The following is a 24,630-nucleotide window of genomic DNA, read 5'->3' on the forward strand; positions in this document are numbered from 1 at the left end:
GGTCATTTTTATTATAATTAGTTGGGTCACAAAAGTAGCTATCATCATCACCAGTCGCCTCACAGTTCTTTCAGTTGATTCCACAGGCGCACTGTTTGAACTAAGAACGTAAATAGTTGGTGGCTGTTTTATCGGAGAAGAGTAATACCTGTGCGAAAAATATGGCCAGCAGTTCAGAACCAGCTGATGAAACCACACCGGAGGAGCGAGCGAAACAGGTTTTCTCAAATTACTGGACAAAGTTGCGAATTGTAAATCCGCGGTCATGTCGTAAATGACACTCTGGATCTGCTTTTAGGTGACAGCCTGGCTTCGCAGAATACTCGAAAGAAGCGTCAGAGAGGACCTGGACGATAATGCGTTCGTCACCTTGTACAAGCTAATGAAACTCCAAGAGGCTGCAGAAGAGGACGCATGGAGACGAATCAAAGTTCTGAAAGAACGGACCAAGTTCTTCAACGAAAAATGTAAGTAGACTGTTTCTTTTTATCCTAGCCAAGGTACTCCAATCAGAGAAAGCTGGGATTAGGATTAAATATTCCTGTGACATTACGATTTAGGGCCACTACACAAATGTCTGCTGCCCTGTGTTCGGCTATTTAAAGGCACCAAAGGATTTACAGTGTTAGCACTCTTTACATCTTTCTCGTCTTCGTACCATATTCGTCTCGTTGAATTTGATTATTTCGCATTGTTACTATGTCTTGTGTTAACCCTTGCATGCTTTCCCATCTGCTAGTAGCGTTCGACGATGCCATCATCAATAACTTTTAAGTACAATATTAGCATCTGCTGAAAATCGTATTGCCTGAAAGTGATCGTCCCACAGTACCGTGCACCAGTGCCGATGTTTATAGTGCGCAAATGCTCAGGTGTCCAGCAGGCACTTCACCGTCACATATAACATAGATGTTTAAAATTACATTGGGATTTAGCTCCCATCTTAAATGAGCTAGATGTTCATTACTTTTAATAGAAAAACTTAAAATAGAGCAACGATATGGTGCAGATATTTTTGTTTAGACTATTAATGTTTCTTACAAAATTTGTTGCATACTGCAAAACTGAAAGAAAAGAAAACCAGCCTTCAACTCTATAACTCAGTATAAGATATCACAATTTGGTGAGCATCCATACATCTATAGAGGATGCGATTTATATATTGCACACTGCTCTGGAATATGCCACTCATCTGACAGTATAACTTTCGCAAAATCATTGCAAACACTATATATAATGGCGTTAAGAGGCCTCTATATTATGTTGTCATATTTATCCAGTCGGGTTGTTGTAACAGGTGCAAATTATAGAACAACTGCAACATCTGCTGCTGCTGCACAGTTACAGATTTGTAAACTTTGTGTATCAAGTTGTTAAAAACTTGCCAATGTTCATGAACATTCCAGGACTTGAATATAGAACTTGCTTCTTACAGTCACTGAACTATAGATAAAAGACATATTATCACAAAGTTGTTAACAGTAAACATAACATTAATCTACAAATAAAGCAGATTTTTGTTATAAGGAGTTACACTGTATTTACATTAGAGAAAGCAAGCACCCGTATAGGGGTATTCAGACGGGGGACAAATCCTCGGGGGGAAAACGCGGAGCCTAGTGACGTCAGCTCGCGAGGAGACGTCTCCACAAATGTCCCCTACTCACACGGATGAGGTGAACGGAGGGGGAGACCAGTGTTACTAGACAACTCTGGTGGCGTGCACCACCCGTTTGACGAGCTGCAGACTGGACACCCACTGCCGCTCTCTGCTGGAGCAAGTGCAACAATGTGGCCAAACAAGAGCCCAAAATTCCGCCAGATCCCCCACCTCCGGGGGATCGTTTGTCCTGTAGGGGAAAAGGTCCCCGTCTTCTTCGAGGAGTCGCGGCGGGGTCGCGCCCACTCACTAATTCGTGACGTCGCTGTCACATGATCTGCAATCCCCCCGTGACCCCCGCCGATTTCTCCCTCGTGTGAATACCCTTATCGGGTTTGATTCATTTGTGGTATAGTGCAAAAAGATATACTTTGGGTCAATGGATGATGCTTTCGCAACAGCTGAAAATCTCGAGGCTGGTCTTCGAGCTGGAAAAATTGCGCCAGACCAACTACCTGAAGAAGCACGCGAGATTGTTAAGACTCACGCCACTGTAGCAGTTCTTCTAGGAGTCGAAGACTCGCAACCTGAAAGGTGAGGAAATTATGCTGCTGTCTGTGATAATTGGGCTGAACTACATTACTGGTGTTGGGGTTTCCTCCTGGCGAAACTTCACTAACAATCATTTCGCAAACTTAGATCCCCAGCCAGCAACAACTGGCACTCTGCTGTTCTAAAGTACGGTAAATTCCCCTGCACCACTCTGAACTCGTTCATGGCAGTGCACAAGATCAGTGGTGCCAGCACAGTGTAGGCAATGCATTTTGTGCACTTCTGTAGGCCATACGTTTTGTATGCTGTTTTGTATGCATAAGTTTTAAAGGTCGCAAATCACGCATAGACCCATTTCTGATGTCTTAACACACCACGTGTTGCACAGACACAGCAGCTGCTTATAAGTGGTGTTCAAATGATGCCTAAATCTCATGCTGTGCTGCTGCGCAATAAGTTCACACTTTGAGCAAGCTGGCACAACCATCCGCTATGTTGCAGATGAATTGTGAACCAGACCTGCACAAATGAAACAAATGCAGTGATTCCACTAATGCGTCAACTGTGCCAAATTGGATTTACGGTGCCATCCTGATAAAATCGAAATAAACTGTGCCAAACTGCACCAGAATCTTGAGTTCAGCAGTATCTGTCATTGGCAATGGCACCCCTGACAATTAGGGCAATTAAAGTCACAGCCATGGACCAAGCATTATTCCACAGATGAAACAGCGCCCATGCATGCATCCCTATTATGCTGCACCGTAATGTGTGGCTCCTGTGTTCTCAGGAGCCTCGACTACCGATCAGCTGCATTTTCTGACCATGCTGAAAAAGCGTTGCAGGGCCCCTTTAAAGTGCAACATCTTAATAACATCAAGACTAGATTTCTGGCTGGAGCCTTGCAATTTGATAACCACATAGTTGTACTTTACAAGATATTTCATATTGTAGTTTTATTGATCCAGTATTCTGTTTACTTGCTTGTGTAGAAAAAAAAATAGCTGATGAGGTTATTCCTCAACATCCAACTGCATGACGCCCTTATTTTTGCATTACCGAGTGAAATAATGAGTGCTCCGAAGAGCATTTCTCCATGAGATTTCCAACGAATCGAGATACTTATCTAGCTTTTCATAACAGCCCCATAATATTATTCAGGTGTCTGAATGTAAGTGTAACCAATGTACCCGAGAATGTGAAATTAACTGCTCCAGGGTGCTTCCAGATGGAAAATTACCTTCTCCAAAGTGCCCCAAGATGGAAATTCTTGCTGCTCCAAAGTGCTTCGAAATGAAAACTTTGTTGCTCCAGAAGGGAGGATGTTTGGGCATGTTGGTTGTTCACCATACATCAGAAACCAATGCGCACTAAATGAACACAAGACGGGATGAACATAGGACAAGCGCTTACTTTCAACAGAGGTTTTGTTGCAGATCCTGAGCACATATAAACATGCATCTGAAACTGCAGGAGGAAACAACTGGCAGAAAGAAGGAAGGTAAATGGACAGGTGTCGTCTATGCCAAAAATTCAAGCTCTTTCTAAGATAAAAGAACCGACAGCATGCTGACACATTCATTTCCTGCCTTGGTTATCTCCAACGTCTACAATTTCTCTAGTAATCTTGTTGAGATGGCGGTACAGAACAACTGTCTCATTAAAAAGAGGAAGACCCTGTTGCAGTTTCAGATGCGTATTTATACATGCTCAGGATCTGCAATAAAACCTTTGTTGAAAGTAAGCGCTTGTCCTATGTAATCTCGTCTCATGTTCGCTTAGTGTGCTATGGTTTCTGAAGTTCGCTGCTCCAGAAATTTCTCCAAGTCAAAAGTCTTTGGTAGCGTCACTGCAAATGGTGTGTTTCAGATAATCCCATCACTGTGCTGCTGAAAAGAATGACAGCGTGTGGAGGTTGTGTGAACTCATGAACCAACCCTAAGTCTTTCTTATAACGAGAGCAGGCTTAATAGGCCAAAAAAAAAAGATGCGTAACCTAGACTTATTCCAGCAAAACGAAATACAGGTGGTGGCGATGCCACCTTTAAATTTGATGCACTAGCTCACCGTGACGTCATTTATTTTGTGTTCGGGCCTGGGGTCAACGGTTTTCACTATAGGTACACTGTGTTGCACTCTAAAGGAGCCAGAGGTAGAACCTGCTAACTTTCGCTAACTTCTGTTAGCACTAAAGCCGCCAGTATACAGGTAATACATTGAAGTCCTTGACGTTGCCTCGACGAATCGGTGCAAAATTAAAAAACGTGAAGTTTGTTTTTCGTTTTCTATTCTAGCAAAGTCTTGACACGTTTCGTCGAAATTTAAAAAAAAGGGGGGATCGAACGATTGCTTTTCGGCGCTAATTTAGTGCTTCTTTTCAGTTAATCCTTCAACACTGGTTACCATAAGTTTGCGCACGGGGGGGGGGGGGGGGGCGCAAAATGTGCCTCGTACATTGACTTAGCAGGAGGGGGGCGCTGCGGTGAACCTTCGCCCCCCCCCCCCCCCCCCCCTGATGGGGAACCCTGCGCACGCCTATGCTGGTTACGGTATCTGCGGCAGGCGAATTAAGCCGCATCATGAGTGCTGCATAAACAGCACTAACTGCGCAAGAAAACTACTTCTTTTTCTTTCACTTTCTATGCTTCGCGAAGTGTCTGGAATATAACCCTTTGTGGCCTGCATTCTTTGGGCTTTAAGAAAGGCAACCAAGCTAAGGTGTACTAGTATATACCGGTATTCTAATTAGGGCACTGTATTTCACGTATTAGCGCCATGTTATAACCGAATGCGAAACCATGCATTGCCGCAATCTACGCTGCGCCGCTCGCCTCATCGTGGCCGCGGTAGCCATTTTGTCAGACAGCGCCTCGGTGTTCCAGCATGCGCGTACGGGCGGTGAGCTCTTGAGAGGGGCTGAAGATCGGACCGTGTGAAGATATCCCGTTAAGTTTGCGTACCCGCGTGGACATGGCGCCGTCCAGGAACGCCGTCCCGGACCGGTGGCCCGACTACACAGACCACGGCGATGTGGTTCCCGGGACGCGATTCGTGCCGTTCAAGGCACCGCTTCGCGACGCCATATGCTCGGGCCTTCCAGACAACAGGCGGTTCACGCCGGAACGTCTGCTCGAGCAGGTACAGGGCCTAGGCCTCGTCATCGACCTGACGAACACGGACCGCTACTACGACCCCCAGTGCATCGTCTCCCGCGGCGTGGCCCACACCAAGATCATGTGTCCCGGTGCTCGCGTGCCCAACGCGAAAGTCGTCAAGTCGTTCTTCAACGCCGTCGGCGGATTCGTCGGGCGGTCCGACAACGACGGCAAGCTCGTAGGGGTTCACTGCACGCACGGCGTTAACAGGACCGGATACGTGGTGTGCAGGTACATGGTCGAGAAGCTCGGCATTGCGCCGGCAAAGGCCATCGAAGATTTCCAGAAAGCCCGCGGCCACAATTTCGATAGGCAGGAGTATGTCAGCGACCTGCAAGGGAGAGGTCGGACGTCGCCGACGTAGCAGGGATGGCGCTGCGAACGGACTGCAATACACGTCGACGACGTGTGTCTTTTGCTTAGAAACTAGCTTTTAAAATTACTCGACGCTACGGAACGTACAGAACTCTCAAAAAATTAGTTTTGCAGGTTTGCATGCTTCCTCACTGTGGACGTTTAAATAAAAATCAAAAGTATAATGGTGTTAAATTTAGAAAAAGAAATCAAAGATTGTCTTTAGTATCTGCCTGTAAATTCACATGAATGCATTGAAATGTTGCCATTGTCACGTGACCTGCTCGCAGTGATGTACACCTGTTTGACTTCAAGGTGGTTAGTCGTGCTACTGGCAGGTCCAAGAAATGTGACTGTTATAACAGTGAAGTTTTTACTGTTAAAGGGACACTAAAGAGGAACAATGATTTGGTTTAGATTGATAAAGTGTGCTCGGTGAACTCTTGTGTAGTTTATTTCAACAACATAGGTTTATTATTAGAGGAGAAAACCAAGTTCAAGGTTTCATTTTTAAATTTCGCGCCGAACTTTGTAATTCGTGACGTAAAAGGTTTCAAAGAGCATTTAACGTATTCTGGCGCCACTGGCCGGACTAAATTTCCACAAACGCGTTATGTCAAGTCTCTGGCCCCCTCAGAGGACAATGTACTTTGATTTAACCGATTAGGAACTACGTAGGCCCAAGCTGGCGCCGTCAAAAATATGTGACGTCACGGCAAATGGTGCGGGAATTCCAAGGTGGCGTCGCCACCTGTATTTTCTTTTTGCGCGTTTTCTCGCTTATTAAGCGTCTTCTCGCAGCAAGTGTGGTGTTTTTGGTATCGTGGAAGACTGCTTTACTGATACAAGAAAAATCATTTTGCTCTTTAGTGTCCCTTTAAACACGAGCTTGTGGTTTGTCCTTTTTATTATTTTAGCTACTAAGTCCAGACCCTATTAGTTAACATTCAGTTCTTGCAGTACAGTAGTTGTGGCAGTCTTGTGTGCAACATGAATTGCAGAAGCTAACTAATCAAGTCTTTTAATCACTTTGCTATACTCGGTTACACCCTAAGAAAAAACTTTCAGCTCTGTCCAATAGCGCTTACTCATTTTCGTGTTGTCAAGCACTTCTTGAGTGTTTCAGATAGTTGACTTTCCCCATACAGACCCACGTTTGTGTCACTGGTTTTAGGTCAGAAACTTGAAAATCCTGGTAAATTAAGTTAGGGACTCTCGCGTTGCTGCTCCAAACGTAGTGTTTTAGGTAGTAACGATGAACATTTACCCTTAGCATGCGCACTATTTACATTATCTGAGTAAAAGAACTTGTGGTTCAAGCAGAAACCAGCTAGCATGATTGTCTTTCACGGGTGAAGGGCAGCAGTGCCTCGGTTCTGTGGGCAGTGCTGCCATTTTTTCTTGGGCTGTAACTTAGTAAAGCCATAAATTACAGTGTACATATCACGCAAGAAATCTTAGTGCTTTCCTATGCTGACAAGACTGCCCTCTAGCCAGTTCAAATACATGGGAAGAAAGTTGAAGTAAAAGCACAGTGTGGAAGTTTGTCCTGGGGCAGATGATTGTCCTTGCTGTTGTTACAAGGCGCACTCGTTAATAAAATAAAAAAAACTTTTCGAATTCACATGTGAACAACTTTTGGTGCACCCACACTATACTCTGAGTATGAGTGCCAAGGAATCGTTCTTGCTAGTTACCATATTCTGCATGTACAAGAGAGTTCTAAATTTTGTTGAAACGTTGCTCTATCTTCTTAACACAAGGTATACATATGTTCTGCAAGAGGTACAGTTGTACCTCTGCAAACATGAGCAAAATTCATTCATGGTTATTATTCATTTCGTATGTTCTACACACGTTCTAATTATGTATACTGAACGTGCTCGGGCACTTCATGAATATGTTTCCCAGTGCCAAGTACAGGCGACATTGGACACCTGTAGTGATCTTCTCTATGGCACACTGGCTGGCAGCATCGGCACTAAAGTGGAAGAGCTCTCCGTCTTAAATGGGCAGGAACTTGCTGACAGGTTTAAAACAGAGCTTGTTTTATACACTTGGCCGGATTTGCTTGATAGTTGTGTGGTACATCATGAGCATAGTGATGCGCAGCATGCATAGAAAAGAACAAACTTAAGCATGAATTCATCAACGGAACGAAGTGACGCATTCGCTAGGGAGTGTGGCATCTCAAGCACCGCAGTGCACATGTTGCACAAAATTCGCAGTCGAGCACAATGCACTCAAGCATCGAAATGTCAATTCCACCGAGCAGTGCGGTAACATGGCAGTTCCTGATGCACGTATCTGCTGCCTAATAGAGAAAAAAGTAGCCTGTAGTACACTAGCAACATGAAAGTAAAGTGTGCCTAATGTATACTTTATATCCCAAGGTGTTAACAGCTTCGTGTACACTGGCGTAGCCTCTTTTCAGCACTGATTCCCCATTTTAAAAACAAACTGCAGCTTTGAAGAAAAGTTTGAAGGGCTTTTCCAGCAATCTGAAGAACTGGAGGCCAGGCAGTCGAAGCTGCAAGCCAGCGTTGAAAATCTGAAACAGCTTGAGAAGAGGATGGAGCAGCATTTGTAAGTGATGGGGACTTGCTTTTATTTAGGCAGTGGCTGGAACATCAATTTAATAAATAAAACTTGCTTCGTGTCTATCCCTGCTACAAAGGACGGATGCGGCTATCACGTACAAGCATATGACAGCAGCTGATGAAGAATACAGGTTCAGGAGGTGGCAAAGAGCTGTGAGGAAGTTAAAGTTTAAACAAAGGAAGGCAATGGTAAGGCACACTCTTGTGTCATTGCAAACGACTTAGTCTCTATTTTGCATGAGCTGCCTTTCACTATGCAAGTCCAACATGCAGTGCAAACCTGTGTGTGCTCAGTGACTTATCCGTTTTTGACTCTTTCAGGAACAGAAGAGCAGGAGACAGAAATTGGCAGAGTTAACTCAAACTCTTTCACTTTCCAAGGTACACACTGTTCTATGTTTCGCTATCGAATCTGCCACTGGCAGCTTGGAGTTCAGTGTTTTCATTTGAAGTGAGCACAGCTTGCCTACCTTTTCAGTCATACTTAGGAACGTGGGCCACACATTGTTTAAAAGTGAATTAATGACAGCAGACATTAATCAAGCTTAAAGTGATGATCTGAAGGCTCTAAGGTGTCAGAGGGTCACCTTTACTAAGAACATCTCTCTCGCAAGCCTGAAGGTGACAAACATTACACTCTGGGAACATGAATTCAGTATGTTTTCTGTGTGCGTTTCACTGATTTATCTGCATTTTAAACCTTGATTTAAAAATGTTGGCAGGACCAAATAGTTTGTTAAACCTAGAGGTTTAAGTAACCCCAAAATACTATTACGAAATTCTTTGGAGGTAAAGGGGGAAATGGTGTAATTTTTGTCAGTACAATTCTGTTGAGTGTCCTGTACACCTCCGTGGCAGTGGCATGCATTTTTATCAGGTTAGTGGGCGGTCACTCGAACTGATACCTGGCACAAACAATGTTTTAGTACCAATATTTATCCCCAAAACCCCATTAAAGCTAGTAAGACACACATTTCACTTTGTTGTTTAATGGTTATCAATCCGCTAAGCCATGTGAATGTGTGTCAAAAGATGAAAATCACTTTATTTGCTCAGACGTAGCGGTCAAGTCTCATTAAGTGTAGTAGTCATTAAGTCCGATTCCATTTTGGTCTCTAAAGCAAATAACTGCAATTCATAAACATGAATATTTTTCAGATAGGCAATGAATATTTCAAAACATCAAGGGCATAGTAATTAGCACTAAATGTGCACAACAGTGTGATAAGTTTCATCGGCATATTATAGGCACAAATTATGAGAGCTTCTGTAGTACAGCAGCCTACTGATGTTCCTTTGTGCTTTTAATGCTAAAGTTGGATGCGGCTATCGCTTTCCATTGATTGAAAGAATGGGTGTTAAATGTTTGATTCACTCCTCCCACTATTCAACTCGTGTTTGATTCAGTCATAAAGATCACAATTCACGCACCCCTATTTAAAAGTTTCTTACAATGAACTATGCACACTATGCAGAGTGCTTAAATTGGTCTGTTAATGATCTTAAGGACCTATGCTACTGGCTCAGTGGGTTTGTAAAAAGTTCAAACTGTTTCAGAGTCCCTTTAACATAGCTAAGCAAGAGTAAGAACCTGCTGAGTATCTTTAAGATTGCAGTGAATGGTTCAAACGACACGTTTTGACACACAGACCTGCGACAGACTAAACCGAATGCAAGCTTTATGCCGCTATATGGACTTGAATTTATGAGCATAAAGCCAAGGAAGAGTCCAAATAAGGCAGCACTTAGTAGTGGCACTATTCCGTACCATTGTGATACCTGCTGCCCTTGAATTCTCACTGTATCACCGTTGAAGGGAAATTAGCATCAAGAAATTGACAGGCACACCGAGGAAGAGCGGTGCCTGTATCTTTTTCTTTTAAAACTAATTCCCTTCAGCTGTCATGCAAAACCAACTAACGCGACGTTTGTATACATTCTTAAAATACGTTTCTCATGGCATTTTTCTGATTTTCCCGCAGAAACTCCGCAGCCTTCAGCTACGGGTAAAGAATGTTGACAGGAAGCTGCCTGTCACTGACCTGCCGCCGGTTAGTCCAAGAACCTTAGTCATTTTTTTCATTGATTTCAGAGGAAACATTATTCACCACATTAGGATGCAATAATTTGTTCGATTCATAGGTTTCTGTCTCCAAGCCAAAACCAAAACTTAGCGCCTACAAGCAACATTTGGCCAGATTGCATCGCCTACACGCAACGAGCCGGCGGACAAGGATTTTCCAGCTCGCTGTAATCTTACAAAGCTCAAGCTTTCAGCTTAAGTCTTTAATGCAGTAGCTACATAATAAGGATGTTACCAAAGATTAATGCGAATCAAACTAAGCTACAGCTAAGACAATCTTATTCGTTAGCACGAATCATATATGCTCTTGCGACCATTAGTAGCCATATTGTGCAATGAACCCCCCCATTTCTTTTTTCTGCAGGACAAAGATGCCATAAGGAAGATTATTGAGCGAAAGAAAGTGGAGGTTGAAATGAGTGAGACGGTCTTGACGAACAACTTAATCAGACAAAGGGGGGTAAGTAGAAGTTGATCACATTTTGTATTGCTGGCTGAGTAAAACCAACACTGTCATGATATGACCTAAGAACAGTGAAAAAAAATTTCTTTTGGTCCATGTTAATTCTATTCTGAATGAGACCAAACGTGTAAAAAAGTTTTGTTTGTAGGAGCTGTTAACCATTGTCTGGTGCCTGCTCTTAACGTATGAAATTTTTTGTGTGCTATGGCCAAACAGTCCACTACACTATTATCATATTAAAAGTGTGTAAAATAGCTCTGTGTATGGCATATGCAGATATTGTAAACATTGTTCTTAGTGGACTACACTGTAAACACTCTGATAATCTTTCTTGTTTTCGTGAAGAACAACCATAGAGTTTGCAATATTACGATATTTATTTCTAAAACCGATAAAATGCAGGCACACTTGGACAAGAATGAGGATTAAGATGGGGTGGCATGAGTACTTACATGTGATGCATGAAAAATGAGATTATAATAAAATAAAAAGGTTTGAGACTTTCATGAAGCTGTACTAATAGTTTCTCAAACGTAGTAAAACTATTCTTAAAAGAACAGTACGACCGCAATGTCATGAAGAAGCGTTACCATGTCATGTGATGAATCTGTGAACTGCTAAATAAAACGCATGCGACGAGATGTGACGGTCATCTGTGGCAGGGTCAAGCACCTGCCCTCTTTTGAGTAGACTGCGTGCCGATGCACCTGAGGAAAACGTCCATGGATGATGGGCATTGAAGGATGAGTGTATCGCTCCACTCTCTCAGTTCGGCAATGGCCGAACTTTGTTGTCGACTCCTAGCCGAGGAGCAGCCCTTTTCGAGGAGCTTGCAGGACAGGTAGTGGAGCCAGAGTGCATTCGTGTATGGGTTGAAGCTTTTCCAGTCATTCCTGCCAATTGGAAAGTCGAGGCAGTAATATATGTAATATTAAAAGACCGTTTGCAAGGTTTAGACACTATGCTAGTTCGCTACCTTGATCCTCCATTTTCTATGCAATGACAATTACTGTCTAGGCATTAGGCAGTGAAACAAAAGAAAGCTGGTAACAAACATATAGTCTAAATTTATGTTTGTCATATTCAATTTAGCTGGCATACCAGCTCCTTGGCTGCATCCTGTAAACAAGGCTTAAAGTAAACATATGCAAAGAGCTTCCTTATGCATACTTTGTTATGCCCTAAAGGCAGCGACTCCAGGAGCATCAGAGAGTAAGCAATATGCATACTATATTGGTGCTGTGGTCCTGTGAAGGCATCCCAATATGGAACAAAATATGTCACCTCATTAACTGGGAGACAGGCATCTCTACCTGACTCAAGTGCTGCACCAGGATGCACAGCAGTTTACAAGTACCTAGGTAGAATATCATCGAGTTTTACTGTACAAACGAGGGCAGGGTTGTATTGCCTCATCATAATACAGGAGCATTTGTGATGCACATGATGTAGACAGTTCATTTGTAACTTGCATGATCATTAGCTAGACTCACTTATTTTCCTCCTTCATGCGCCTGTAGATGTCAAACTGGTAATCGCCAACACCACGAAAAAGCTCGTCCTCCTCGCTCACATCGGTAAAGACGACCGCTCTACCTGGATGCAGTGGAAAGAAAAGTGAAGACACCGGAATCATTCAAAGCATCCACACCATTAAAGGGACACTAAAGGCAAATACTAACATTTTACGTCCGAGTGAAAGGTCAATGCTTGAGAATGTCTCAAATGTCATTATTATACACAGCAGCACTTTTGCAATCAAGAAATCAAGGTAAATGTGGGACACAATTTATGCCTCTAGCGGGACATTCTGGAACACAAGGCTGATGGCGTAGTAGGGCCTCAGCACAACAAGTACTCAAACTAACCATTACGCTGCATTACAAGACAAAATAAAATGAAAATCTGGCATTTCAGTCCGATTCATGCACAAAAGAACTTGAAGTTACCACTGAGAACATTGCACGTTCCGTTTTTGCCAGCCTGTGCTCTGCAGCACCGGCATGGCGAAGGCTACATGAGAGAGTCGTTCTCGGAGGCGGGCGGTCTGAGTTGCGCTAACGGTACGCAGACTACTGAAACGTAATTTTCTTTCAAACTAAAAGCTGTACGAAGTTTCTGAAACGCTATTTCACAATTCATGTTGACTTAATATTTGCCTTTAGTGTCCCTTTAAATAGATCAGCACAAAAAGACAAAAAAAAAAACGCATTCGTCTCGTTAGCCTGGCCTGAAGCAGGACGCCTAATGTTGCATCTTGCATAGCCTCGGTTACTGAAGGGCAACATATTGCACTTGCTCCATCATGCCAGCGTTCGTAACCATTGAGTGATACGCATTGCTGTTTGCCTGTGCATGAGAAGTCATGTTCATTAATTACCACATGAGTGTTTACTGAATAGATATTCACAGGACTGACAAAGCTATGAACCTTACTTTGTACACCTGTCTCGTAGTACATTGCTGTTACAATCAGTGCTCTGCCTCTCAGGCAAGACCGACTTCATTTGGGTGTATGCACTGCTTGCCTATTATTATTTCGCGTAAGAACACTTTTTAGTCTTTTTAATTCTTTCTAATGAGTGACTAATTATTCAGCACTTTTTTTTTTTTTGCTATTTTCCCACTACAGCTAGCGGATTGAGGAAGAGCAAGGTGGCGTCACCAGAAGACTAGTACAAGCATCTGTACATTACAAGATCACAAGTGCAGCTTCTTTGCTGTTCAGGGATACCAGCGTCAAGAAAGCTGCCCGTTTTGTGCAAGTACTGCCAGCGCTTGATTAAAATTTGCATTTTACATTGTTGTGAGCTGTTCAATGTGTCTTTTTTGGCACGGGATCCTAACTTCCTTGGAGCCAAGAAAAACGCACGAAAACCTGCCTTTTCACCAAACTTCTTCACATTGCACAACATGTCATGTATCTCAATAAGTCAAATGCAGTAGCGTGGCGTGTATGGAAGACAATGTTTTGTTTTACCATCAGTGAGCACTGGGAAGACCAAATGTAGTTGTCGTGCATGCCAAAATTCTCTTAACCATTGTTGCCAGCTCTCGGTAACTTTTTGGAAAATTTCGGGTCTGGTTTGTGACATAACCCCATGTTTGCGTCTTGAATAAATGCACTGTTTGTTAGTAATGCTTGCGTCTTTCACTGGCTTCTTTGGCATCAGTTGAGTGTCATTGCACAATTATTACCCTGTCATTATGGATATGCAAATATCAAAATTATAAAATATACAGACAGTTTGCTTAGAAGGCCGAGCAATTATATATGTAGATGCACTATTCACAAGTTTAGCTTCTGTAATCTGTTGGAAAATAGCGATTCTGCTGTCAGCGATAAAAAGTTACACTGAGCACATATTGTAATTTAAAAATATGTTCAGTTGTGTTCAAAGCTCCCAGATATTTGCTCACTTTGACCAGCTAAGCTCCTTCTGTGCCACTGTTAACGTATTTTGCACAATCAAAGCACTCGTAACTTCAGCAGATAAGCCATTAAATGCTATTTAAATAATTTGTGGAGCCACTTTATAAGACTACTGGCCCCTAGCTATATTTTTTTCCAACTGTCGGCACTCTTTCAAGATCTTAACATCTTGAATTATTTAAATGCTCATTTTATTCATTGCAGACAACTTGTCTCATGACGAAAGCTGATTGACTTGTGAGGCCTAACATCCCAATGTGGCACTTGGCCATAGTAATGTGGCTACTGCAGCCTTTTGCTCGGCAGCAGAGTACTGCAGCCACTGAATCACTGTGGCAAATGATGCTCAAAGGCACTGTGCGCTTACCTTTGCATAACCTGGACAACGTGTAGTCAATCACAGAGGCAAAAACACCGTTTGTTTTCAGAGTGAAGTGGCCTTGAGGCAGGTGGCAGTGAATGTGACGCTTCTGTGTAGGTGCCACCAAAATATTTCCCCAATGGAGGTCGCGGTGCTCGAACTTTAGAGCAGTCTCAGCGACAGCCAAAGCACAGGCAACTTGGAGGAAAATGCTCTTGGCTTCGGTGGCAGAGTTTATCTGCAACAATAACAACACAGATTGTGAAGCCACAACAGAGCACAGGAAAGGGCTCCTATCAAAGGAGTAAAAGGAAAAAAAAAACCTCTAAACGCACAAATTATTAATTTGCGTGAAGGAAAAATAAGTACTCTTCAAAGTATTATTTCTACGGCCAAAGATGTCTGAAACAAAACATCCATTTCATTTGCTGCTTCGGAGTACAGCAATGTTGTATAACTAAAATGGCTGACCTCATAATCTTCCAAGGACGTTCCGCCATCAGAAAACTGAAACATGAGATACTTCTGGTCTGCCTTGAAGCAGTCTGTAAGAAGAACAAGGAAAAAGATACCACATATCTTCGTGTTTTTAAGCTCAATCAAAGCATCGACTTCGTGGGACACAATAATTACATTTTGTAGAGATGTCATGCACATGATGAACTCGCTTATGCTGAAGCAATGTGCAAGAATAAATTAAGCTGACTTTTTTATTCCTTGAATGAAGTGAACGATCCTCAGTCCGCATCACACTCCAGCATATTCATAACCGATATGGTTCCCTTCACATTCCCAATACCGAAACTTCATTGGTTCTCTCTGTGCAGGTAGAAGCGCAAGTAGTATGTGGTGCTTGACCATACAGTAGACTCCCAGTAAACGTAAATCTCTTAAATGGAACTGCTGCTTAAATGGAACAACTACCTCTAATATGATTGGTTTCATACCTGTGTTCTGCATCCCTGTCCATCTCTCAGTAAACGAAACTCTTGTTAAGGGGAGATGCTACTCGAAGACACTTTTTCTTTAATATTCACCCTAGAGCAATGAAACTTGAGCTGCTTATAGAACTTTTTATGCTGATTTCAAATATATAATTAGTTTTCTTGCAAGTTGCATACTTTTAGTTCTGCAACATGACAAAGTGAAAAACTTAAGCCTTTTGCCCCCCCTCTTTTCAGACCTAAACTGCAATATTTTTTTACAATTGATAGTTCATAATGTTTCAAATAAAGTGTGGAATGCAAATAACTAATTAGGAAGTCCATACAAAATATGTACTAGACGTGAAAAATTTTAACGTGGGAAGTTCATATTTCTCCTACCCTAGTAAAAGTTTACATAACTTTTTTTATTATATAATAAGAATATTGAAACTTAAACAAGATAATTGCATTTAACGTACTTTGGAAAAAATTTGGGAAAAATTTCATGCAGATCTGAGCACCAGAAGTACCCGAAAAAGGAGGGGCACATTGACAAAAATGGAAAAATTTACGTTTTGAGAAAAACGAGTTTTAAAGTCAAAATTGCATGTTTATTTATCAAAGATGTCATTGAATGCGACTAAATTTGTACACAAGAAAGAGCAATCCTCCTTGTAGTGGCCACTGCCATTAAAATGCGCCAGCACCATAGGTTTGGCCCTCACAGCTCTTTCGAGCTGACTCCTCGACAAGAGATTTTTTCTTCAGCGCACGCCGACGAGCCCTTGCTTCTCCTGTTAGTTTTTGAGACATTTTTTTCTGGCGTGTGCTGTCCCGTGATGTGCCAAGAGCAACCAGATAATGAGGCGGGAGCACGCCAAGCTCTTCCAGAACACGTTCAAAACTGGAGTGCCCTCGATTAAACCAACATGTTCAGTGCTGTCATTCAGCAATCAACGAAGACTCGTCGTCCTGTGATTTTTCTTCGTCTTCGAAGAGTCCGATCTTTTTCTGGGAGGCACTCACATATTCGAATGCCGCGGCAAACTCGTCGGACGCATCGGCGTCACTGCCACTACGCCTTGCGGCAGCAGACGCTCTTTTCGTGGTTTGAGTGTTCGGCTTTGATTTGCGCCGGCGTCCTCGAAATTTGTGCGCCGCGTGAAACTTCACAGGCCGGTGACCGTGCTTCCTACGGCTTTCTTCATCCATAACGGATAAGCACTCGAGAAAAGCGTTGTTCAGCTGCGCTGCTCAACGAGACACGGATCCTGCAAGTAGGCTTCACAGCACACACAGGCGCGCAGCGGCCACTGGCAGCTCCCGATCCGTACCACGTGATTTAAAGCCATTCGCGGCGCTCGAAAAAGGCGGCAAAAGCGTGCGTCTCTTTATTATTTCTTGCGCTGCAGCAGCGCGGGAAACCGTCGTTATTTGAACAGTGAGGCTCGGCTCTTCGCCTCATGCGGTCGACAATGGCGAGCGGCGGCGCATTATCGGCGGCAAGGTGCTCGAAGATCACACACTTTCGGCCTTTTGACAGCCACCTTGTGCTCTTTAGACGCAATTTTAAAGCGTTTCCAGTTGACTCTCGGCATTGATTTTTTTTTTTTCAGAACAGTAGAGGTACTAACCTTAACAAAACAGGTGAAAACAAAAAATCGATAATTTTTTAGAAAACTCGCGTTTTTCGACCCGCATCTCCCCTTAAATGGAACATATTTTCCTGGTCCCTTCAAGTTCCGTTTAATGCGAGTCTACTGTATACACACAGCGCATGACACTTGCGCATTTACACCCTTTGCAAATAAAAAAAAATGTGATCTAGCATACTTCCCAATCAAAGCATACAAAAATGTTCCTTCGGGTTGTGTTGAGCTACACAGACACCATCACATGCGTAAACCAGTTGTACCACGCAAACGCTTCCTCTACAGTGTCCTCAACATTAACATCACTTTTTCTTGCAAATGTGTTGGAATCCACACGTTCCCCTCCCCTTACTGCTACATGAGTCAACGTAACATACAACCCTACGCCTTCGCAGCAGCACAGTTATGCCGAACCAGAGAAAGAAAATTTTTTTTGCTTTGGAAATCGTTTTTGGTGTCCCTTTAAGCACACATGTTCCTATCTGACAAGAAATACCGAAACAAGAATATCACTGTTTGTCGTATGAAACGATGCAAAAGTTTAGGAATGTTCAGGTGCTTTACCTGGCCTATCGTTCTCGCTTCTCCTTTCGGAATCATACACATCCCATTGCTTCAGGAGGGCCGGGGGATACCTGCCTTGGATGTAGTACAACCTGTAAGCGTGACCATATGCTATGATGAAACTCTCTGCATAAACTGCTTCATACTTGGAATTAGCATCACTTTTGCATGACAACAGTCGTACCCAGAAATATCGTATTATTGCCCCCATCAAACAGTTCTAACGTCCTAACGTCCCCTCGGATGTCCTACATAAAAGCAGAGTCCTTCAATACTTTTACTAGGTCATGAAGCTTCGCCGTAACTCTATGGGGGAGTTTTATGCTGCGTCCAGTCTGTTGGCATCGGGCAGACGGCAGTGAAGGCGGCTGCCGGTGTCAGTGCAAAATATCTTGGCGAGTCAGCGCGCAGTTTTCACCTTAAGTCCTGTATTGTGCCCAGTGTGTTGTGCCTGAGGGTCGGAAAAAAGGATGCTGCGTACCTGCTGCGTACCTTGGATTCGATCAGGATGCAAGGGAAATTACGAAAAGGTGTCGGTGCTCTGGCTGCCTAGAGACAAGAACGGCGGGAAATGTGCTAGCACCATACCACGACGAGAAACCGGTGGTTTCACATTTGACTCCCCGTGTGTGCGTCCCTGTAAAAAGCACTTCGATGAGAGTGACATTGTTCGTGTGCACCAATGGCTAGTCGGAGGTGGTGTTGTGACGTCGCAGTGCGATGTTCCGAAACTTTTGCGGACGCTGTGCCGAGTATTTTCGACAGCCTCCCAGCGTATTTGTCTAGCGCGAAAACGTCCAGAGCTCGCCCGCCTACACAACAAAAACGTGAAAGATACAAACAAGGTATGTGCTGTGCACGTGCATCAGAGCAAACATCTGAACTAAATAAAAATATTAGGTTCCGAGTGCTCGTATCACAAGGTTTGAATTTGGTGAAGCAATAAAAAAATTGCTAACCGTCGTGCAAAACAAGTCTGGTTCTGACACGGTAACAGTAGATGTAATCAACACCTGATGAAGACCGCGACGTTTACGAATGCCGGAAACAAAGAAAAATAATTTAGTGAAAGTCGCAACTGAAGAGCGGAATTAACTCACAGGGTCACTTAAGCATTCGCCTTAGACTAATCGAATGGTTAAGGCCATCTTCTTCTTTTTCTTCAGTCGATGTGTTGATCCTTCCCCGCCCCCCTCCGAAAGCTGTCAGCACCTGAGGTGATTTTGCACTGCCTCCAGGATAGGAGGCATTGCAAGGCTTCTGCACCTCGCCTGCTTTTGCACTGCCTCCCTGATCGGCCCAATGATCACGGAGGCAATGCAAAGCAACGATGTCATGTGATGACTTCATCGTGTGACGCCACCTTACGTGACGTCATGAAGACATCACAAATTTTGGCGATCTTTGACGTCATCAAGTGATGATGATTTTTTGCATTACTCGTGTTGACGCCGCTGACGCGGGGTGCCGCCGGCGCCGACGGTCAATTTTCGTGTTTGACGAGGCATCTAAGGCTTCCACCCAACAGTAAAGAAGCACTGCGAAAACTACACGGTATTGCATGAGCGACCGAACTTCAAACGCGGCACGGCACCGTAGTGATAAAACAATGCAAAAGAAAACACAAAACCAGGGAAAATTCGTATAAAGAATTCCTTGGTGCTTCTCAATTGCTAAATTCAAAGCACTGATTCATTCTGACTGACTGTTGGTTCGATAAATGCGAGGCCACTTTAAGATATCTTCGTATACAAACACCAGGTGTATAGACTGAAAGATTTGATATGCGCGTTCAAGAGTTGCAGCCACTGTACTTCCGCGACGCATTGAGATCCGCCAGAGCCCTTGAAGGACTCTGGATCATCCGCAGATTTCCTCTAGATGCTTTAAGAAAACGGGAGAAACATGCTTTTATAGCGGTAGTATATCGCACAGCGGAGGCAGCATACGTTTGTCGCCGACGAATTTCGTGCTGCAAGGCCTCATTCGAAGCTAAATTGGACTGTATTAGAGCTTCCCCGAATGTACCTGAGGGTAATATTGCTCTGAAGATATAATCAACGTTCACGGGTACATTCAATCACGTTTTCCGGTTCCGATGCGTGCCGTAGAACTGCAGCGCCAGCTCCGCACCGATGCCCCCACATGGGCGAGGGCGCCCCTAGCGGTTGCTCCTGTTCCTATATCAAACTTTCGCGGAAGCTTCTTGACCAGTAAAAGTATTGAAGTACTCTGGTAAAAGTATAGCAGCCTCCTACGAGCATGTCGGACTCCCGTGCACTGCTTCTTTTGATATACTGAAAGCTAGTTTTCAAGTTATTAGTAGTTGAAATGAAAAAAATAGAAAGAAATCACGAAAGGTGATGTCACGACACCTTAAAAGCTTGCTTGCTTCTGGAACTAGAAGCAAGCAAGCTTGCTTCTAGTTGCAGTTTTTGACACTGATTGGCAGCGCTTATCAGTGTTTGTAGTAAAGATCAGTAAAATGCAGTCAGAGGACTGGTGGCAGAAAAGCAGGTAGAAAGGACAGAAACAAAGCACGAGAACCAAAGTTACTCTACCTTGAAATGGAGAAACGAAAGCTATGGCTTTATAGGGCTTTCTTTTTTTTAGGAAAAAAATATTTACTTTAGGAAAAAGTATTTACTTCAGGTAGGCAAGGCATTAAGCCAAATTAAAAATTAAGCTTGATGGCTCACAGGTCACTGTCCCGTTAAAAGGGAATATTCATAGGGTCGATCCACTTTCCATTTACATAGCAATAAGCGTATTTTCTTTGTTCACTATTAGTTGCTTGAATGCTTCTGTTGGCAAAATGTCTGACTGCACAGCGCATTTTTTAAATGTTTCTGGGAACATTTGTACAATTTGTGATTTTCTGGGATACAGAAAGGGTTAAGATAAAGTAAGTTAGGCAACTAGCACAATTTGTTGTAGATATGGCAGGTTCAGCATACTACTGCCAATTGAAGTAGCTTGCATTCATTCCTGGAATCATGGAATGTATCGATGCAGTCTGCGATAATGTGACCAAAGAAATGTGCTTCTCAATCTCGGTTCATACAGTCGGGTAAGAAGCTCGGTAAACCTTCATGAATATGCATTTCAGCTGGCACTGGTGTAGTATCACATTTTATAAAACTGATTAAGCACCCCCACTTCCTTCACCGGTTATTGAATAAACTCAAAAACCTTTCGTTTTGCAAACATGTCCCTCAAATCTAAACAACCTCGCCGACTTCTGTCAATACGGGCATAAAAAGAAAAACAGTACTTGGATGCCAGAACAGACATCAACTACCATGAAGTGCAAGCTCAAAAAATAAAGTCACAGTTCTGTGCATGACCTTAATTTACCTCTTCACTTCAATAAAATTCGGACAGCTAGCAGCTTGATCCGTCCGGGAAAGGGCGCTCAACTCTCTGCAAGAAAAAAAGTAAAGGGAGTGACGATGGTGCTTCGTTTCACGCTATAGTAAAGAAAACTGCCAAATGTAGCAATAATTCTGCTCCCAGACATTTTACAAGGCCAAAAAAGTCAGCCAAAAAAGTTTATGACACATGGGAAGGGAAGTCTGTACAATATTGCCTTAAAGTCATGGTTTTCATCTCTACTATAGCGACCTAAACACAGAGCTCTCTTAGTACGCTGCCTTACCCTAACAGGGTAATAATTCACGTCAGTCATGTGAAGTATTTTGTGGGTAACTGTACATAATTAAAGCCTCTTAAAGCAATACTGAAAGCATGCATGAAGAGTAAAATGAAGGTTCCGCATGTGAACCTCGAGGTTTCATGGATAGCACAAGGTAGGCTCGTTGGCATACACAAGCCAGGTAAAGCATGTTGCAAAAACGGCATAGCCAGACAGCATGGCCTGTACAAAGAACGACAAGTCCTTCAAACCTGACATTTATCTGCTAGGCTAAACAAAGCATGCGGCAAGTGGGTGACGGTGACACTCAAGGTGCCAAGACATAACTTAATGTGACATGCAAACCAGTTACCTACTTAAATGGTACAACTTACGGAGTCGCATCGATGGCTTTGATTTTCCCCCTCCCCCACCAGCTACAACAACAGTCATTCTCTGTAAGACCTACTACTAGAAGCAACTGTGTACACGTCCCCGCCCCTTTCTGAAGTAAAATCCTGGCTACCCTTAGAGCACTGCACGGGCTGATTTTTCTCATGCAGTCACGGCATGCCACGGCATGTAGAAACATACTGGCAGATGATGGCCTCTGGAAGAATCTGTGCAGCAGTTTTCTGATTCTCCCCGTTCATAGGGAAAGAACCCTCGATTGGTACAATCTTGATGGCCGACGATTTCGATCCATGTCCAATTCGGAAGACTTCTCCATATGTGCCCTCGCCAATTTTCACACACTCCTTGAAAGCTCTGAAAGAAGAAAAAGACATTTAAATTAGAGCTGTGCAAATAGCAAAATTTTGGGTGCGAAGCGAATTCGAATATTGAAGTGTGAGTGCGAATAGAATCGAATATTTTTCGAATACTTCAAAGCGAAATTGCAAAAAAAAAAAAAGTTAGGATTCCTAAGCATGTTTCTATGAGATAGCAACATGAAAGTGTTTCTTTTTGCTAGGTTGATGAAGCACTGGTGGGGTGGTGTTTCATAGTTGTCTTATCAAAAATGAGGCAATGTAGAGGCCGAATTCTATTTATGTACATGATTTGGTGCAACCAAAGTGTTGCCGACAACACTTTACACGTGATAGGCAAAGATGCCATTTCCTCAGCCTCTCCTCCTCTCTCAACTTCTGTGGAAGCCCAACTGATGTGGCGGACAAGGGTGCGCTCCCTTCAAGTCCGGAGTTCCAAATCTGCCTCGTAGACGTCGATATATAAGAACATCTGAAATTTTGGATGCTAAAAAGCTTCGGCTTCCGATTTTTTAGGCTTCCTGCCCAAATTTCAGGTCCAAAACAGCATTAATTGAGCCCCCACCTGTGCCACATCTTTCATCACCATGTTGGAACCAGCGTTTTCTTGAGTTAGTACATTTGCGACCGTAGCAGAGCTTGAAAGGCAGCTTTGTTGCAATACCGGGGTGTGATGAGATGAAGCATATTGAAAATCTAGGGACCACTTCCAATCTGACGTTGACTGTGTTTTGGCAAAGTTGACCGTAACGGAGCTTGAAAGGCAGCTTTGCCGCAATACCGGGGTGTGATGAGGTGAAGCATATTAAAAATCTGAAGGGGTCACTTTCAGTTGGACGTTGACTGTATTTGTTTTTGGGAAGTTCGAACAGTTCGAATAGTAAAATTCCAGTGCGAATCGAATCGAATAGCAAACACTATTCGAAAGATATTCGAAATTTCGAATATTCGCACACTCCTAACTTAAATATTGTGCTGTTTCAGTGGCTGCACCAATGTGCAAAATGAAGTAGTACCACACTTTCGACTGCTATACATTGCACCTAGTACCCAAAACACCTTGATTTGGGAATCATGGAGCATTGTGCTCAAAGTTGAGCACAATTCTGCTGGAGAGCAGTGGTTGTAGCAAAGTCATAACGTTATTTCTTTTTTGTGAACAAACAGAGCACACAACTTTTGTTTAGTACTTTCCAGCCATCTAATAAAGCTATCTCCTTTGCAGGCAGCGTAATGTATATGAAATCATAGTGACGGCAGACGCAAGGCAATTCATTATGAAGCCAGCTTGCCACGTTTGTATTCACATAAAGAAACAATGGAAAGTTTAGCTAGTCTGCAGGGATTCATCCCAGATAAAGAAAGAAATGCTTGCAGTGACGGACACGGGACAAGAGGTACAGATGACAGAAATGCATTTGCGTTGTTTGTTCCTTCCCCTTGTGTCTGTGTTTGGACGTGTTAGTTTCTTCTATATTTAAAATGATGTGCAGCACTGTAACATTTCATACTGAGCTCCATTGACAAACACTACAATATTTGTTCATCTGTGACCTGTTGTTCCCTTGTTCCAATGCTGTCATTGCCATTGTGCACCAGATAGGATCACCTTTCAGCCGTTTCGTTTATATGCTTTCAAGCTGTCTGGATGCCCATTCGTATCGGTCCCATGGGGTATAATATGTACCAGATTATCTAGAGGAACCTCTTCAACAAATTTACTCAATTTAACCTTCATGTTTTACTTATCTATAAATAAAACATACATTTAATTTGATATCCAAAGGCAGTTCTTCTTGAACATTCATATGTGGTTTGTTCGAGAAAGTTCGCTACTTGAACACCACTGCTTAGTACGCATTTATCAGACACTTCAAAAACATGAATACTAGAATGTGTCCCATACAGAAACTGCACTGGGCTGTCAACTGGCAGGCCAATGCACTTCAATCACATTTTGCATCTCACTCTTTTTTATAGTGGTTATTGAGGCAAGTGCCAAAAAAAATATGCAAAAACATTGCTAAATTGAAGCATTCAGAAGAAGCTACTTCATTAAATGTCACAAATTATTACATTGTGCTCCTTGAAAGCCATTTAAAGGAATGAGAAGCAAAGGTTAAGCACGTTGAAAGTAGCAATGAATTATGATCAAGTTGTAGTTGGAAGTTGTACTCGGAAGTTGTACTCGGAAGTTGTACAAGAAATGAAGAAAGCACAAAGCGAGAGGAGCATGGCTACAAATGAGGCAAGTTGACACACCTCATACCAAGAGCTTGCTTGAAGGTCAAGGGTTCATCTTGGTTGCACATTTCCAGCAGCATTTGATTGGCATCTAGAGGCACTCTTGGAGGTATTTCACTCTTGCGAGCCATGGTGAGTCTTGGCTGAAAATGATACGGTTTCAAAGTGGCAAGTGAAAAGATGCATGTGCAGATACGCTGCCTTTCACCAGGTTGTGTGCATGCATGAAAACAAAGGCC

The 24,630-nt window shown here is 43.1% G+C and overlaps 3 protein-coding genes across 4 annotated transcripts in view; 2 read left to right on the forward strand and 1 right to left on the reverse strand.

Annotated features, from left to right (window-relative positions):
- On the forward strand, positions 1-13,612 carry LOC119387365 (uncharacterized). 2 transcript variants are annotated; one of them, XM_037654733.2, is made up of 9 exons: positions 1-218; positions 299-467; positions 2,062-2,194; positions 8,128-8,247; positions 8,339-8,450; positions 8,583-8,642; positions 10,244-10,312; positions 10,709-10,804; positions 13,440-13,612. In XM_037654733.2, the coding sequence occupies exons 1-9, from the start codon at positions 162-164 to the stop codon at positions 13,449-13,451; spliced, it is 828 nt and encodes a 275-aa protein (XP_037510661.1). In that variant the 5' UTR covers positions 1-161; the 3' UTR covers positions 13,452-13,612. The 2 variants fall into 2 exon arrangements, with proteins under 2 accessions (XP_037510661.1, XP_037510660.1); XM_037654732.2 differs by lacking the exon at positions 13,440-13,612 and adding an exon at positions 11,210-11,394.
- LOC119387366 (RNA/RNP complex-1-interacting phosphatase) lies at positions 4,938-5,878 on the forward strand. Its single transcript, XM_037654734.2, has one exon. The coding sequence runs from the start codon at positions 5,123-5,125 to the stop codon at positions 5,669-5,671; it is 549 nt and encodes a 182-aa protein (XP_037510662.1). The 5' UTR covers positions 4,938-5,122; the 3' UTR covers positions 5,672-5,878.
- LOC119387364 (uncharacterized) overlaps positions 11,183-24,630 on the reverse strand; it is a 21,997-nt gene continuing 8,549 nt past the window's right edge. Inside the window, exons 5-12 of the mRNA XM_037654731.2 lie at positions 24,410-24,534; positions 21,972-22,145; positions 21,101-21,166; positions 17,744-17,835; positions 15,073-15,146; positions 14,608-14,839; positions 12,301-12,403; positions 11,183-11,700 (exon numbers count right to left, since the gene is read on the reverse strand). Coding sequence (XP_037510659.1) covers positions 11,472-11,700; positions 12,301-12,403; positions 14,608-14,839; positions 15,073-15,146; positions 17,744-17,835; positions 21,101-21,166; positions 21,972-22,145; positions 24,410-24,534 — 1,095 coding nt within the window. The 3' untranslated portion in view covers positions 11,183-11,471. The remainder of the gene's footprint in view (positions 11,701-12,300; positions 12,404-14,607; positions 14,840-15,072; positions 15,147-17,743; positions 17,836-21,100; positions 21,167-21,971; positions 22,146-24,409; positions 24,535-24,630) is intronic.

This window comes from Rhipicephalus sanguineus, chromosome 3, assembly GCF_013339695.2.
Source record: "Rhipicephalus sanguineus isolate Rsan-2018 chromosome 3, BIME_Rsan_1.4, whole genome shotgun sequence".
In the NCBI taxonomy this organism is placed as follows: Eukaryota; Metazoa; Arthropoda; class Arachnida; order Ixodida; family Ixodidae; genus Rhipicephalus; species Rhipicephalus sanguineus.

What these genes read in the sequence shown, in the direction of transcription:
- LOC119387366 (XM_037654734.2), top strand. Translation starts at nt 5,123, where the DNA reads ATGGCGCCGTCCAGGAACGCCGTCCCGGACCGGTGGCCCGACTACACA.
- LOC119387365 (XM_037654732.2), top strand. Translation starts at nt 162, where the DNA reads ATGGCCAGCAGTTCAGAACCAGCTGATGAAACCACACCGGAGGAGCGA. An exon ending in TTAAACAAAGGAAGGCAATG is followed by an intron (nt 8,451 to 8,582) that starts GTAAGGCACACT and finishes TGACTCTTTCAG; the next exon opens with GAACAGAAGAGCAGGAGACA. An exon ending in ACTTAATCAGACAAAGGGGG is followed by an intron (nt 10,805 to 11,209) that starts GTAAGTAGAAGT and finishes GATAAAATGCAG; the next exon opens with GCACACTTGGACAAGAATGA.